Below are 15,127 nucleotides of genomic sequence, written 5' to 3'. Positions count from 1 at the left end.
TGTTTCAACATATCCAACACACTAAACTTTACCTTTGTTACACATATCCAACAAACTGACTTTACCTTTGTTTCACATATCCAACACACTAACTTTACCTTTGTTACACATATCCAACACACTGACTTTACCTTTGTTTCACATATCCAACACACTGACTTTACCTTTGTTACAACATATCCAACAAACAGACTTTACTTTGTTTCACATATCCAACACACTGACTTTACCTTTGTTTCACATATCCAACAACAGACTTTACCTTTGTTTCACATATCCAACACACTGACTTTACCTTTGTTACACATATCCAACAAACAGACCTTTAACCTTTGTTTCACATATCCAACAAACTGACTTTACCTTTGTTTCACATATCCAACACACTGACTTTACCTTTGATTCACATATCCAACACACTGACTTTACCTTTGTTACACATATCCAACAAACAGACTTTACCTTTGATTCACATATCCAACACACTGACTTTACCTTTGTTACACATATCCAACAAACAGACTTTACCTTTGATTCACATATCCAACACACTGACTTTACCTTTGTTACATATATCCAACACACTGACTTTACCTTTGTTACACATATCCAACAAACTGACTTTACCTTTGATTCACATATCCAACAAACTGACTTTACCTTTGATTCACATATCCAACACACAGACTTTACCTTTGTTACACATATCCAACAAACAGACTTTACCTTTGATTCACATATCCAACAAACTGACTTTACCTTTGTAACACATATCCAACACACTGACTTTACCTTTGTTTCACATATCCAACACACTGACTTTACCTTTGTTACACATATCCAACACACTGACTTTACCTTTGTTTCACATATCCAACACACTGACTTTACCTTTGTTTCACATATCCAACACACTGACTTACCTTTGTTTCACATATCCAACAATTTGTCCAACAGGTGCTTCTATCTGTACAACATGTGCCCAGGAATCATTACATGCAAACCACGGACAACCAACACAACATTTAAACTCTCTAGTTACACGAATAACTTCCTGAAAATATGTACCATTTACTCATGTAATTAATCTCTATTATATTAAAATAATTAACAAATTCAATGATGACTGATAATAAAAAGTAAATGTTACCTTCAGTTTTAATACAGTCCAAGTAACAATGTAAATATTAGCTACAGTTGTAATACAGTCAAAGTAACAATGTAAATATTAACTACAGTTTTAATACAGTCCAAGTAACAATGTAAATATTAGCTACAGTTGTAATACAGTCCAAGTAACAATGTAAATATTAGCTACAGTTTTAATACAGTCCAAGTAACAATGTAAATATTAGCTACAGTTGTAATACAGTCCAAGTAACAATGTAAATATTAACTACAGTTGTAATACAGTCCAAGTAACAATGTAAATATTAGCTACAGTTTTAATACAGTCCAAGTAACAATGTAAATATTAGCTACAGTTGTAATACAGTCCAATACAGTCCAAGTAGACAATGTAAATATTAGCTACAGTTGTTAATACAGTCCAAGTAAGTAACAATGTAAATATTAGCTACAGTTGTAATACAGTCCAAGTAACAATGTAAATGTACAGTTGTAATACAGTCCAAGTAACAAATGTAAATATTAGCTACAGTTGTAATACAGTCAAAGTAACAATGTAAATATTAAGCAATGTAAATATTAGGCTCAAAGTAACAGTTGTAATACAGTCCAAGTAAGCAATGTAAATATTAGCTACAGTTGTAATACAGTCCAAGTAACAATGTAAATATTAGCTACAGTTGTAATACAGTCAAAGTAACAATGTAAATATTAGCTTCAGTTTTAATACAGTCCAAGTAACGATGTAAATATTAGCTACAGTTGTAATACAGTCAAAGTAACAATGTAAATATTAGCTTCAGTTGTAATACAGTCCAAGTAACAATGTAAATATTAGCTACAGTTGTAATACAGTCCAAGTAACAATGTAAATATTAGCTACAGTTGTAATACAGTCCAAGTAACAATGTTAAAATTACCTTCAGTTGTAATACAGTCCAAGAAACAATGTAAATATTAGCTACAGTTGTAATACAGTCAAAGTAACAATGTAAATATTAACTACAGTTGTAATACAGTCAAAGTAACAATGTAAATATTTCCTTCAGTTGTAATACAGTCCAAGTAACAATGTAAATATTTCCTTCAGTTGTAATACAGTCCAAGTAACAATGTAAATATTAACTACAGTTTTAATACAGTCCAAGTAACAATGTAAATATTAACTACAGTTGTAATACAGTCCAAGTAACAATGTAAATATTAACTTCAGTTTTAATACAGTCCAAGTAACAATGTAAATATTAACTTCAGTTGTAATACAGTCAAAGTAACAATGTAAATATTACCTTCAGTTTTAATACAGTCCAAGTAACAATGTAAATATTAACTTCAGTTTTAATACAGTCAAAGTAACAATGTAAATATTAACTTCAGTTTTAATACAGTCAAAGTAACAATGTAAATATTAACTTCAGTTTTAATACAGTCAAAATAACAATGTAAATATTAACTTCAGTTTTAATACAGTCAAAGTAACAATGTAAATATTAACTTCAGTTTTAATACAGTCAAGTAACAATGTAAATATTAACTACAGTTGTAATACAGTCAAAGTAACAATGTAAATATTAACTTCAGTTGTAATACAGTCAAAGTAACAATGTTAATATTAACTTCAGTTTTAATACAGTTCAAAGTAACAATGTAAATATTAGCTTCAGTTGTAATACAGTCAAAGTAAACAATGTAAATATTTACTTCAGTTGTAATACAGTCAAGTAACAATGTAAATATTAACTTCAGTTGTAATACAGTCAAAGTAACAATGTTAATATTACTTTCAGTTTTAATACAGTCAAAGTAACGATGTAAATATTAACTATAACATAACAAACCTGGCCAGCATTGTCTGTAATATGGATAGTAAATCCTCTCTGTGGACCACAGCACTGTCTCATACACATGTCAGATTCTGTAAAAAATAGTTCATGTATTTATATTTGTCTATTATAAATATCCTGTTCCATTATGAGACAATGCTACATTCTCGTGTAACCTATCTATAACTGTGACCAAACAATTTCCAGAACTTTGTAGAGAGTTACCAAATGCTACATTCTTATGCAATCTATTTATGCATTCACCAAACTTTTGCAGAGGGTTTTAACTGTGTGACGTAAGGATTATCCCTACCCTGGTTGGTCTTTATGTAAATACTTTTTATAATTACATCCTAATTTATGCATGGGATGCTCTCATGAATTATCAACCTTTATGATATCACACTCTACATGCATGTTTTCCTATTAAAATGTGTTTACCCTGGCTATTTTCAGCAAGTCAGACGGCAATAGCAAACAGATATATTTTTAAGAAAGGCCTTAAAAAAGTTTTTTTGAAGCAACATATATAGCTGTGACAGGTATATAAAATGTATAACTGATACTCAACTAAGACAATATTCAGAAAATAGATTTTTATCCTCATTTTTGAACCTTGATTAATACTACTACTGTTAACAAAGAATTATAAAATAATATAAAACCTTCAGCTGCAAAATACACCTGTTGCCCCATACTGTTCTGTACTTTATATTTGTTGGACGTCTCGAACCCAGTGAAAGCTGAAAGGAAATAAATATACAATAGATTATTAATCAGAAACATCCATAAAACATAAATACAACTGGACAATCAAAAAATAAACTTTATTGTTGAATATCATGTCAAGTATATATATCAAGATATAAATACAGACATTTCATTAAACAACAAATATCATCTTTATGTCATTATATAAATAGAATATTCATTGTGACAATTAATCTGTTCACAAACATGAAAATACTTAACTACATTAAATTATGAGACTTCACAGTAATAAAACACTTAGGGAACTAAATTTAGGTTCACAATAAGAAAACTACTAACTATATTTTTTTGTGAGCTGGAGGGTGGTAGATTACATTGCACCAACACTGTAAAAGTCAAATTGCTACTCTACAGCTTTAAAAGTGGAGAAACACCTCAGGTGCCCCTCCATGCATTATTTCAGGCATGGACAAGCACCTTAGTAGAACCAACGATGTTCTGTAAGCTAGCTGAATAACTTCCTCACATGATTCCAAAGTGTCTGGTAGGACTGGAACCTACAGCTATGAGGGGCAAGTGCCTGGTAGTACTGGAACCTACAGCTATGAGGGGCAAGTGCCTGGTAGGACTGGAACCTACAGCTATGAGGGGCAAGTGCCTGGTAGGACTGGAACCTACAGCTATGAGGGGCAAGTGCCTGGTAGGACTGGAACCTACAGCTATGAGGGGCAAGTGCCTGGTAGGACTGGAACCTACAGCTATGAGGGCAAGTGATTTGTGCCTGGTAGGACTGGAACCTACAGCTATGAGGGGCAAGTGTCTGGTAGGACTGGAACCTACAGCTTATGAGGGGCAAGTGCCTGGTAGGACTGGAACCTACAGCTATGATTGGCAAGTGCCTGGTAGGACTGGAACCTACAGCTATGATGGGCAAGTGCCTGGTAGGACTGGAACCTACAGCTATGATGGGCAAGTGCCTGGTAGGACTGGAACCTACAGCTATGAGGGGCAAGTGTCTGGTAGGACTGGAACCTACAGCTATGAGGGGCAAGTGTCTGGTAGGACTGGAACCTACAGCTATGAGGGGCAAGTGCCTGGTAGGACTGGAACCTACAGCCTATGATTGGCAAGTGCCTGGTAGGACTGGAACCTACAGCTATGAGGGGCAAGTGTCTGGTAGGACTGGAACCTACAGCTATGAGGGGCAAGTGCCTGGTAGGACTGGAACCTACAGCTATGAGGGGCAAGTGCCTGGTAGGACTGGAACCTACAGCTATGAGGGCAAGTGCCTGGTAGGACTGGAACCTACAGCTATGAGGGGCAAGTGTCTGGTAGGACTGGAACCTACAGCTATGAGGGCAAGTGCCTGGTAGGACTGGAACCTACAGCTATGAGGGGCAAGTGCCTGGTAGGACTGGAACCCACAGCTATGAGGGCAAGTGCCTGGTAGGACTGGAACCCACAGCTATGAGGGGCAAGTGCCTGGTAGGACTGGAACCTACAGCTATGAGGGGCAAGTGCCTGGTAGGGACTGGAACCCACAGCTATGAGGGGCAAAGTGCCTGGTAGGACTGGAACCCACAGCTATGAGGGCAAGTGTCTGGTAGGACTGGAACCTACAGCTATGAGGGGCAAGTGTCTGGTAGGACTGGAACCTACAGCTATGAGGGGCAAGTGTCTGGTAGGACTGGAACCTACAGCTATGAGGGGCAAGTGTCTGGTAGGACTGGAACCTACAGCTATGAGGGGCAAGTGCCTGGTAGGACTGGAACCTACAGCTATGAGGGGCAAGTGCCTGGTAGGACTGGAACCTACAGCTATAGGGGCAAGTGCCTGGTAGGACTGGAACCTACAGCTATGAGGGGCAAGTGCCTGGTAGGACTGGAACTACAGCTATGAGGGGGCAAGTGCCTGGTAGGACTGGAACCTACAGCTATGAGGGGCAAGTGCCTGGTAGGACTGGAACCTACAGCTATGAGGGGCAAGTGCCTGGTAGGACTGGAACCTACAGCTATGAGGGCAAGTGCCTGGTAGGACTGGAACCTACAGCTATGAGGGGCAAGTGCCTGGTAGGACTGGAACCTACAGCTATGAGGGGCAAGTGCCTGGTAGGACTGGAACCTACAGCTATGAGGGGCAAGTGCCTGGTAGGACTGGAACCTACAGCTATGAGGGGCAAGTGCCTGGTAGGACTGGAACCCACAGCTATGAGGGGCAAGTGCCTGGTAGGACTGGAACCTACAGCTATGAGGGGCAAGTGCCTGGTAGGACTGGAACCTACAGCTATGAGGGGCAAGTGCCTGGTAGGACTGGAACCTACAGCTATGAGGGGCAAGTGCCTGGTAGGACTGGAACCTACAGCTATGAGGGGCAAGTGCCTGGTAGGACTGGAACCTACAGCTATGAGGGCAAGTTGCCTGGTAGGACTGGAACTACAGCTATGAGGGGCAAGTGCCTGGTAGGACTGGAACCCACAGCTATGAGGGGCAAGTGCCTGGTAGGACTGGAACCTACAGCTATGAGGGGCAAGTGCCTGGTAGGACTGGAACCTACAGCTATGAGGGGCAAGTGCCTGGTAGGACTGGAACCTACAGCTATGAGGGGCAAGTGCCTGGTAGGACTGGAACCTACAGCTATGAGGGGCAAGTGCCTGGTAGGACTGGAACCTACAGCTATGAGGGGCAAGTGCCTGGTAGGACTGGAACCTACAGCTATGAGGGGCAAGTGATTTGAAGCCAAATTGAACTTGACCAATTATAGAAATACTGCGACATTTTGTTCACCCGTTTAGCCCAATAAAGACAGCATGGAATTTGTTATCCCGGGATTGTGGAGTCGATCTTCGGACAAGGGGAAATTTCTTCAATGACAATTAATCTCACAATTTACTGGTCATTTGTCTCTTACCCCTGATACAGAAATCATGTGGTCAGTCATTTGTCTCTGACCCCTGATACAGAAATCATGTGGTCAGTCATTTGTCTCTGACCCCTGATACAGAAATCATGTGGTCAGTCATTTGTCTCTCACCCCTGATACAGAAATCATGTGGTCAGTCATTTGTCTCTCACCCCTGATACAGAAATCATGTGGTCAGTCATGTGTCTCTCACCCCTGATACAGAAATCATGTGGTCAGTCATTTGTCTCTCACCCCTGATACAGAAATCATGTGGTCAGTCATTTGTCTCTCACCCCTGATACAGAAATCATGTGGTCAGTCATTTGTCTCTCACCCCTGATACAGAAATCATGTGGTCAGTCATTTGTCTCTCACCCCTGATACAGAAATCATGTGGTCAGTCATTTGTCTCTGACCCCTGATACAGAAATCATGTGGTCAGTCATTTGTCTCTCACCCCTGATACAGAAATCATGTGGTCAGTCATTTGTCTCTCACCCCTGATACAGAAATCATGTGGTCAGTCATTTGTCTCTCACCCCTGATACAGAAATCATGTGGTCAGTCATTTGTCTCTGACCCCTGATACAGAAATCATGTGGTCAGTCATTTGTCTCTCACCCCTGATACAGAAATCATGTGGTCAGTCATTTGTCTCTCACCCCTGATACAGAAATCATGTGGTCAGTCATTTGTCTCTCACCCCTGATACAGAAATCATGTGGTCAGTCATTTGTCTCTGACCCCTGATACAGAAATCATGTGGTCAGTCATTTGTCTCTGACCCCTGATACAGAAATCATGTGGTCAGTCATTTGTCTCTGACCCCTGATACAGAAATCATGTGGTCAGTCATTTGTCTCTGACCCCTGATACAGAAATCATGTGGTCAGTCATTTGTCTCTTACCCCTGATACAGAAATCATGTGGTAAGTCATTTGTCTCTTACCCCTGATACAGAAATCATGTGGTCAGTCATTTGTCTCTTACCCCTGATACAGAAATCATGTGGTCAGTCATTTGTCTCTTACCCCTGATACAGAAATCATGTGGTCAGTCATTTGTCTCTCACCCCTGATACAGAAATCATGTGGTCAGTCATTTGTCTCTCACCCCTGATACAGAAATCATGTGGTCAGTCATGTGTCTCTGACCCATGATACAGAAATCATGTGGTCAGTCATTGTCTCTGACCCCTGATACAGAAATCATGTGGTCAGTCATTTGTCTCTGACCCCTGATACAGAAATCATGTGGTAAGTCATTTGTCTCTTACCCCTGATACAGAAATCATGTGGTCAGTCATTTGTCTCTTACCCCTGATACAGAAATCATGTGGTCAGTCATTTGTCTCTCACCCCTGATACAGAAATCATGTGGTCAGTCATTTGTCTCTGACCCCTGATACAGAAATCATGTGGTCAGTCATTTGCCTCTCACCCCTGATACAGAAATCATGTGGTCAGTCATTTGCCTCTCACCCCTGATACAGAAATCATGTGGTCAGTCATTTGTCTCTGACCCCTGATACAGAAATCATGTGGTCAGTCATTTGTCTCTCACTCCTGATAAGAAATCATGTGGTCAGTCATTTGTCTCTTACCCCTGATACAGAAATCATGTGGTCAGTCATTTGGTAGTTTGGTAATTATTGGTTAGTTATCTAGAAAAACTGGTAATGAAATAACTGGTAAGGTGGAACAACCACCAAGATATGACTCAATGAAATAACTGAGCTGTTTACACTTATAAATCTTATAAACTTATAAACTCTTAAGTTGTTTACACTTACACCCTTCCCAAGCTAATAAAATGATTATTCATATAAAATATACCTTCCAGTAACTCCATCTGTTGTTTAACAAGGAGTTGATCAACCTGACAGAGATATTCAAGTCCAGGAGGACAACCTGGAATACCCTCAGGTCTGGCCATCCACTGACCTACTGCTGGCTGACCATGTATCATTCCTATAAATACATTACATATAATTATATTACAATTCTAAACAGTTTTTTTCCCTCATATTTTTATAGCAATATTGTTTTGTTATGAAAATGCAGCCAATACATCTACCAAGTATTAACCTAATACTTGTAATAACAGGCCCAATTGTCTTGAAATATTCAAGCTTTACAAGAGCACCACATTGGGAGTGTGAGGGGGGGATGAACATTTGTTTGAGAAGTCAATAATGATCTTTCAATTAGAGAAGAGACCCAAGTTTCACTAAATAAAACTTAAATGTGTTTTCCTATATATGTCATAAATACCAACCTGGTGGGGCACCATATGGAGCCTGTCCTGGTGGTGCACCATATGGAGCCTGTCCTGGTGGGACACCATATGGAGCCTGTCCTGGTGGTGCACCATATGGAGCCTGTCCAAACTGTGGTTGTCCAGCATAACCTTGTGGTGGCTGGCCATATGCTGGTTGACCATAGGCTGGTTGTTGTGGTGCTCCTGTAATATAAAAGTTATTCATAACTCATCTTTATTAAATAACTCATTACATCTGTATTACATAACTCATCACATCTGTATTACATAACCCATTACATTTGTATAACATAACTCTTCTGTATAACATAACCCATTACATCTATATTACATAACCCATTACATCTGTATAGCATAACCCTTTACATTTGTATAACATAACTCATCTGTATAACATAACCAATAATTACATCTGTATAACATAACCCATTACATCTGTATAGCATAACCCATTACATTTGTATAACATAACTCATCAGTATAACATAACCAATAATTACATCTGTATAACATAACCCATTACATCTGTATAGCATAACCCATTACATTTGTATAACATAACTCATCTGTATAACATAACCAATTACATCTGTAGTGCATAACCCATTACAGCTGTGTAAGATAACCCATAACAGCTGTGTTACATAACCCATTACATCTTTATGACATAACGCATTACATTTGTATAACATAACTCTTCTGTATAACATAGGCCATTACATCTATATTACATAACCCATTACATCTGTATAGCATAACCCATTACATTTGTATAACATAACTCATCTGTAAAACATAACCCATAATTACATCTGTATAAAATAAACCATTACATCTGTAGTACATAACCCATTACATTTGTATAACATAACGCATCTGTATAACATAACCCATTACATCTGTAGTGCATAACCTATTAAAGCTGTGTAACATAACCCACTACAGCTGTGTAACATAACCCATTACATCTGTATAACATAACTCATTACATCTGTAGTACATAACCCATTACATCTGTATAACTTAACCCATAACATCTGTAGAACATAACCCATTACATCTGTATAACATAACCCATTACATCTGTAGTACATAACCTATTACATCTGTATAACATAACCCATTATATCTGTAGTACATAACCCATTACATCTGTAGTACATAACCCATTATATCTGTATAACATAACCCATTACATCTGTAGTACAAAACTCATTACATCTGTAGTACATAACTCATTACATCTGTATAACATAACCCATTACATCTGTATAACATAACCCATTACATCTGTAGTACATAACTCATTACATCTGTAGTACATAACCCATTATATCTGTAGTACATAACCCATTATATCTGTAGTATATAACCCATTACATCTGTATAACATAACCCATTACATCTGTATTACATAACCCATTACATCTGTAGTACATAACCCATTACATCTGTAGTATATAACCCATTACATCTGTATAACATAACCCATTACCTCTGTATTACATAACCCATTACATCTGTAGTACATAAATTATGATAGGGTTATGGCTACATGCAGTTTCAGATATCTTATAAATAGGGTAATAGCTACAAGCAGTTTCACCTATATTATAAATAGGGTAATGTCTACATGCAGTATCACCCATGTTACAAATAGTTTCACCTATGTTATAAAAAGGGATATGGCTACAAGCAGTTTCAATTATATTATAAAAAGGCTTATGTCTACAGGCAGTTTCACCTATGTCATTAATAGGGTTATGGCTACAATCAGTTTCACCTATCTTATAAATAGGATTATGGCTACAAGATTATTAAAGGTGATTCAAACCCCAATCTGCCACCTTCTTTTTTTGAAAAATAAGTGGTCTGAAAAGCAATCCCAAACAGGGTCACTACATAAGCTTGCTATAAACTAAGTTTGATCATAATATTTTATTCCTCACCTTAGTTATTTTCTGGAAACCATTTTTCTATCTTAAGTAACAGTAATCTTGACCTTAAACCTAGAGGGGGGCAACAGCAATCCCAAGGTAGGTCTCTTCATAAACTTGCTATTTTCCAAGTTTAAAATTACAATATATCATTCCTAACTTGTTACATTCAAAAACCATTTTTCTAACCATTTTTGATCAAAGGGGGTCAAAATCTATCCCAAGCAAAGTTTCCTCATTAGTTTGCTTAAATACTAAATTTGTTTACAATTGCTAACTCAAGTTAGTCTAGTTATTGTCCGGAATAAATATTTCTATATTTAGTTTTGTAACCTTGACCGTAACACTATGTTCACAACGAGGAGCCGTGTCATCACAAAACCAACATAATGGGTTTGTGACCAGCATGGATCCAGACCAGGATAAATGCTGTTCACTAACAACTCTATAACAAGTAGAAAAACTGACAGCAAACAGCATGGATCCTAATCAGACTGCGCAGATGTGCAGGCTGGTCTGGATCCATGCTGGTCGCAAACCCATTATGTTGGTGTTGTCATGACACGGCTCATATAAGCTGATAATAATATACCAAGTTTTATTTCATAGATATTAATATATCCTAAGTTCCTAACCCTATATGCAATAAAATGTTAAACAAAGAAATGAAAGTAGAATTGAAAACATCAACATGTCAGGAAAATCTTAATGTGTGAAAATGAAAAAAAACCCTACTTTTTAGACTTTAATTTTATCTTTAGTACCCATGTTACAATACACATACATGTAAAATGTAAAAACTTTGCTTATATATATGTCTAGTCAATAATAATGTTAAGTATATACTATAATGTAGCAGACAATATAAAACATGTTCTAGTGAAGAAATAAGGTAAATTTTTACCCTTGATAACACATCATTCTGTACATTATTATCTTTATTACATACCTTTTTCCATTATTATATATAGAACACTTGCATTAGTTAAATCCTGTTTCAGGATTTAATAGAAATATATAAATAAAATGTTGATAATAAGATTTCACAATATGAAAATACAAAAGTCCAATGACTCAACTTGGTCACATGATTCAATCAATATTGTATGTTAAATTTTTTACATTTTTCGGATATATATGTTAACATTTTAGGAGGGAAAAAAAAAAGGTAGCATTAGTTCTTTATCTTGTAAGATATGCACTATCAATTCAGTGTATTTTAGTTTAAATGTTTACACAAAATAAGTTTTAAACTTCTGGGTTTATAAATGACATATATAATACACATTGTAAGTGGTTTTATCTATAGAAATTTGCCAGCATAGAAAACTTAATGTACTGTATGTATTGTTTGATTTTATTAACCTGTCAATTACAAATAGAAAAGACCTGGTCATGAAGTTTAAATAACACTGAGAGGTTTTTGATGAAATATGTTGTTATGAGCAACGGCTTTTAGTTGATTTTGATGTAATAATAATAAAACAAATTCTTCTATTTTACAGGGGTAAGGATAGACAAATGACTAATTATTCAATTTTTTGTCCAGTATCCAGAATACTGAGTACCCCATTTATGAGGAATTGTTTCCAAAGAAAATAGAATGGAAAAATTTGGGCCTCTGAAATACGTCCAGTTTACTGAGGATTCTCTTTTAGTGGAAATAATTTGTTGCTATGGTTTGATTTCTTGCATTAAAATCACTAAACTTGTATTAAAATTGGTAAAATGAGAGAAAATCTCTCACAAACATAACCAAATATACATGTAATTGTTTCCTGTCATACACAAATTCAGCTGCCCGTGTTTAATTCAAACGCTGATGCTTCACACTTGTCATCCATATAAGTCAATCAGAGAGCAAGTTATTCCTATATTCTACATGTAGTTGATTACAAACATTTATGTAATTGGTATATAAATTATATATGAGGCAAATGCTGCAAAATCAACACATTTTAATGTTATTACTAACACATTTCAAATGATGTTTGGATTTTGGAAAAAACGTGTTGTAATAATAGCCCCCTTTTGGAAAATGTTTAGCCCCGGGGGCGTTTAATAGGAATTTTACGGTATACTTATACTTACCAGATTTTAAATGTTGTTTACACCGAGCTAATTCTGCCGTGTTAAATATTTCAACAATAGATCTATATGCATTTTTACTGATAAAAATCAGCAGAACATATCTCAAATTGCAGTGGCATACCATGTTAATTGTACCAGTTATAATGTTCTTTGGGAAATATTTATATGCATTTTAGGAGATAATCATTTGAAAATAATTATAATGTTTAGGCTTTTTGTCAAAAGTTTGAATTGTCAATAATTTTTACTCACCCATCAAGGAAAATTGAATCTGTCTAGAAAAAACTCAATTTTGTCATTAAAATTAGCCAAATGATAAACTCAGTAACTATCCTTGACATAATAATACCACATATAAATCTTGTTTTATCAAATTTACACAAAACAAATTAAGGATATAATTAATACAATAGTAAAGCTGAATTACATTATCATACAGTTTCTAGTGGGACATCATAAATTATGTAAGTGAAAAACTTCTCAAACAATACTTGAAGAATTCATGGAAGTAATGATAATTTCTAAATTAACTTGATAACACCTTAGGGTTATATTAATCATGCCCATATTATTCGGGGTTATATAAAACATATCCAATGGTATTACATTTATATGTAATGTAATCTTTTAGTATATACGTTATACCTGCAATGTTATTAACTTAGGGTTATATAAATAATATGCCCTGGTACTATAATCTTTGGGTCATGTAATCCATACCCCCAGTGTTATAACTTAGGGTTATATAAATCATTCCCCTGGTATTATAATCTTTTGGTAATATAATTCATACCCCCAGTGTTATAACTTAGGGTTATATAAATCATTCCCCTGGTATTATAATCTTTTGGTAATATAATTCATACCCCCAGTGTTATAACTTAGGGTTATATAAATTATTCCCCTGGTATTATAATTTTTTGGTAATATAATTCATACCCCCAGTGTTATAACTTAGGGTTATATAAATCATTCCCCTGGTATTATAATCTTTTGGTAATATAATTCATACCCCCAGTGTTATAACTTAGGGTTATATAAATCATTCCCCTGGTATTATAATCTTTTGGTAATATAATTCATACCCCCAGTGTTATAACTTAGGGTTATATAAATCATTCCCCTGGTATTATAATCTTTTGGTAATATATAATTCATACCCCCAGTGTTATAACTTAGGGTTATATAAATCATTCCCCTGGTATTATAATCTTTTTGGTAATATTAGTTATAAACTTAGGGTTATATAAATTATTCCCCTGGTATTATAATCTTTTGGTAATATAAGTCATACCTGCCCATTCCCCTGGTATTATAATCTTTTGGTAATATAAGTCATACCTGCAGTGTAATAAACTTAGGGTTATATAAAACCTTAACCAGGTATTATAATCTTCTGATAATATAAGGCATACCCCCAGTGTTATAAACTTAGGGTTATATAAACCATTCCCCTGGTATTATAATCTTTTGGTAATATAAGTTATAAAATTAGGGTTATATAAATCATTCCCCTGGTTTTATAATCTTTTGGTAATATAATTCATACCCCCAGTGTTATAACTTAGGGTTATATAAATCATTCCCCTGGTATTATAATCTTTTGGTAATATAATTCATACCCCCAGTGTTATAACTTAGGGTTATATAAATCATTCCCCTGGTATTATAATCTTTTGGTAATATAATTCATACCCCCAGTGTTATAACTTAGGGTTATATAAATTATTCCCCTGGTATTATAATTTTTTGGTAATATAATTCATACCCCCAGTGTTATAACTTAGGGTTATATAAATTATTCCCCTGGTATTATAATTTTTTGGTAATATAAGTCATACCTGCCCATTCCCCTGGTATTATAATCTTTTGGTAATATATTAGTCATACCTGCAGTGTTATAAACTTAGGGTTATATAATACATTCCCCTGGTATTATAATCTTTTGGTAATATAAGTCATACCTGCAGTGTTATATAAAACATTACCCAAGTATTATAATCTTTTGGTAATATAAGGCATACCCCCAGTGTTATAAACTTAGGGTTATATAATACATTCCCCTGGTATTATAATCTTTTGGTAATATAAGTCATACCTGCAGTGTTATATAAAACATTACCCAAGTATTATAATCTTTTGGTAATATAAGGCATACCCCCAGTGTAATAAACTTAGGGTTTTCTTGCATATCAGACAGGATTATCTACCATTTACACTGGTGCTTGAAAACCCTGTCTTACACCCCCCATGTAA

The 15,127-nt window shown here is 35.7% G+C and overlaps 1 protein-coding gene across 3 annotated transcripts in view; it reads right to left on the bottom strand.

Annotated features, from left to right (window-relative positions):
* The window catches only part of LOC132734510 (phospholipid scramblase 2-like), a 46,025-nt gene that overhangs the window by 20,627 nt on the left and 10,271 nt on the right, over positions 1 to 15,127 (bottom strand). For 2 of the 3 annotated variants that reach the window (XM_060721270.1, XM_060721271.1), the window contains exons 3-7: positions 8,841 to 9,026; positions 8,399 to 8,533; positions 3,617 to 3,694; positions 2,967 to 3,043; positions 924 to 1,054 (exon numbers count right to left, since the gene is read on the bottom strand). In XM_060721270.1, the coding sequence (XP_060577253.1) occupies positions 924 to 1,054; positions 2,967 to 3,043; positions 3,617 to 3,694; positions 8,399 to 8,533; positions 8,841 to 9,026 (607 nt within the window). Of the gene's footprint in view, positions 1 to 923; positions 1,055 to 2,966; positions 3,044 to 3,616; positions 3,695 to 8,398; positions 8,534 to 8,840; positions 9,027 to 11,729; positions 11,887 to 15,127 lie in introns of those variants that run through there. The other variant, XM_060721272.1, reaches the window with a different exon arrangement.

Source organism: Ruditapes philippinarum, unplaced genomic scaffold (assembly GCF_026571515.1).
Source record: "Ruditapes philippinarum isolate M1 unplaced genomic scaffold, ASM2657151v2 ctg2025_1_1_1_1, whole genome shotgun sequence".
Lineage (NCBI taxonomy): Eukaryota > Metazoa > Mollusca > Bivalvia > Venerida > Veneridae > Ruditapes > Ruditapes philippinarum.
Note: the sequence above shows the minus strand (reverse complement) of the source record. Positions and strands in the feature narration are given on the sequence as shown.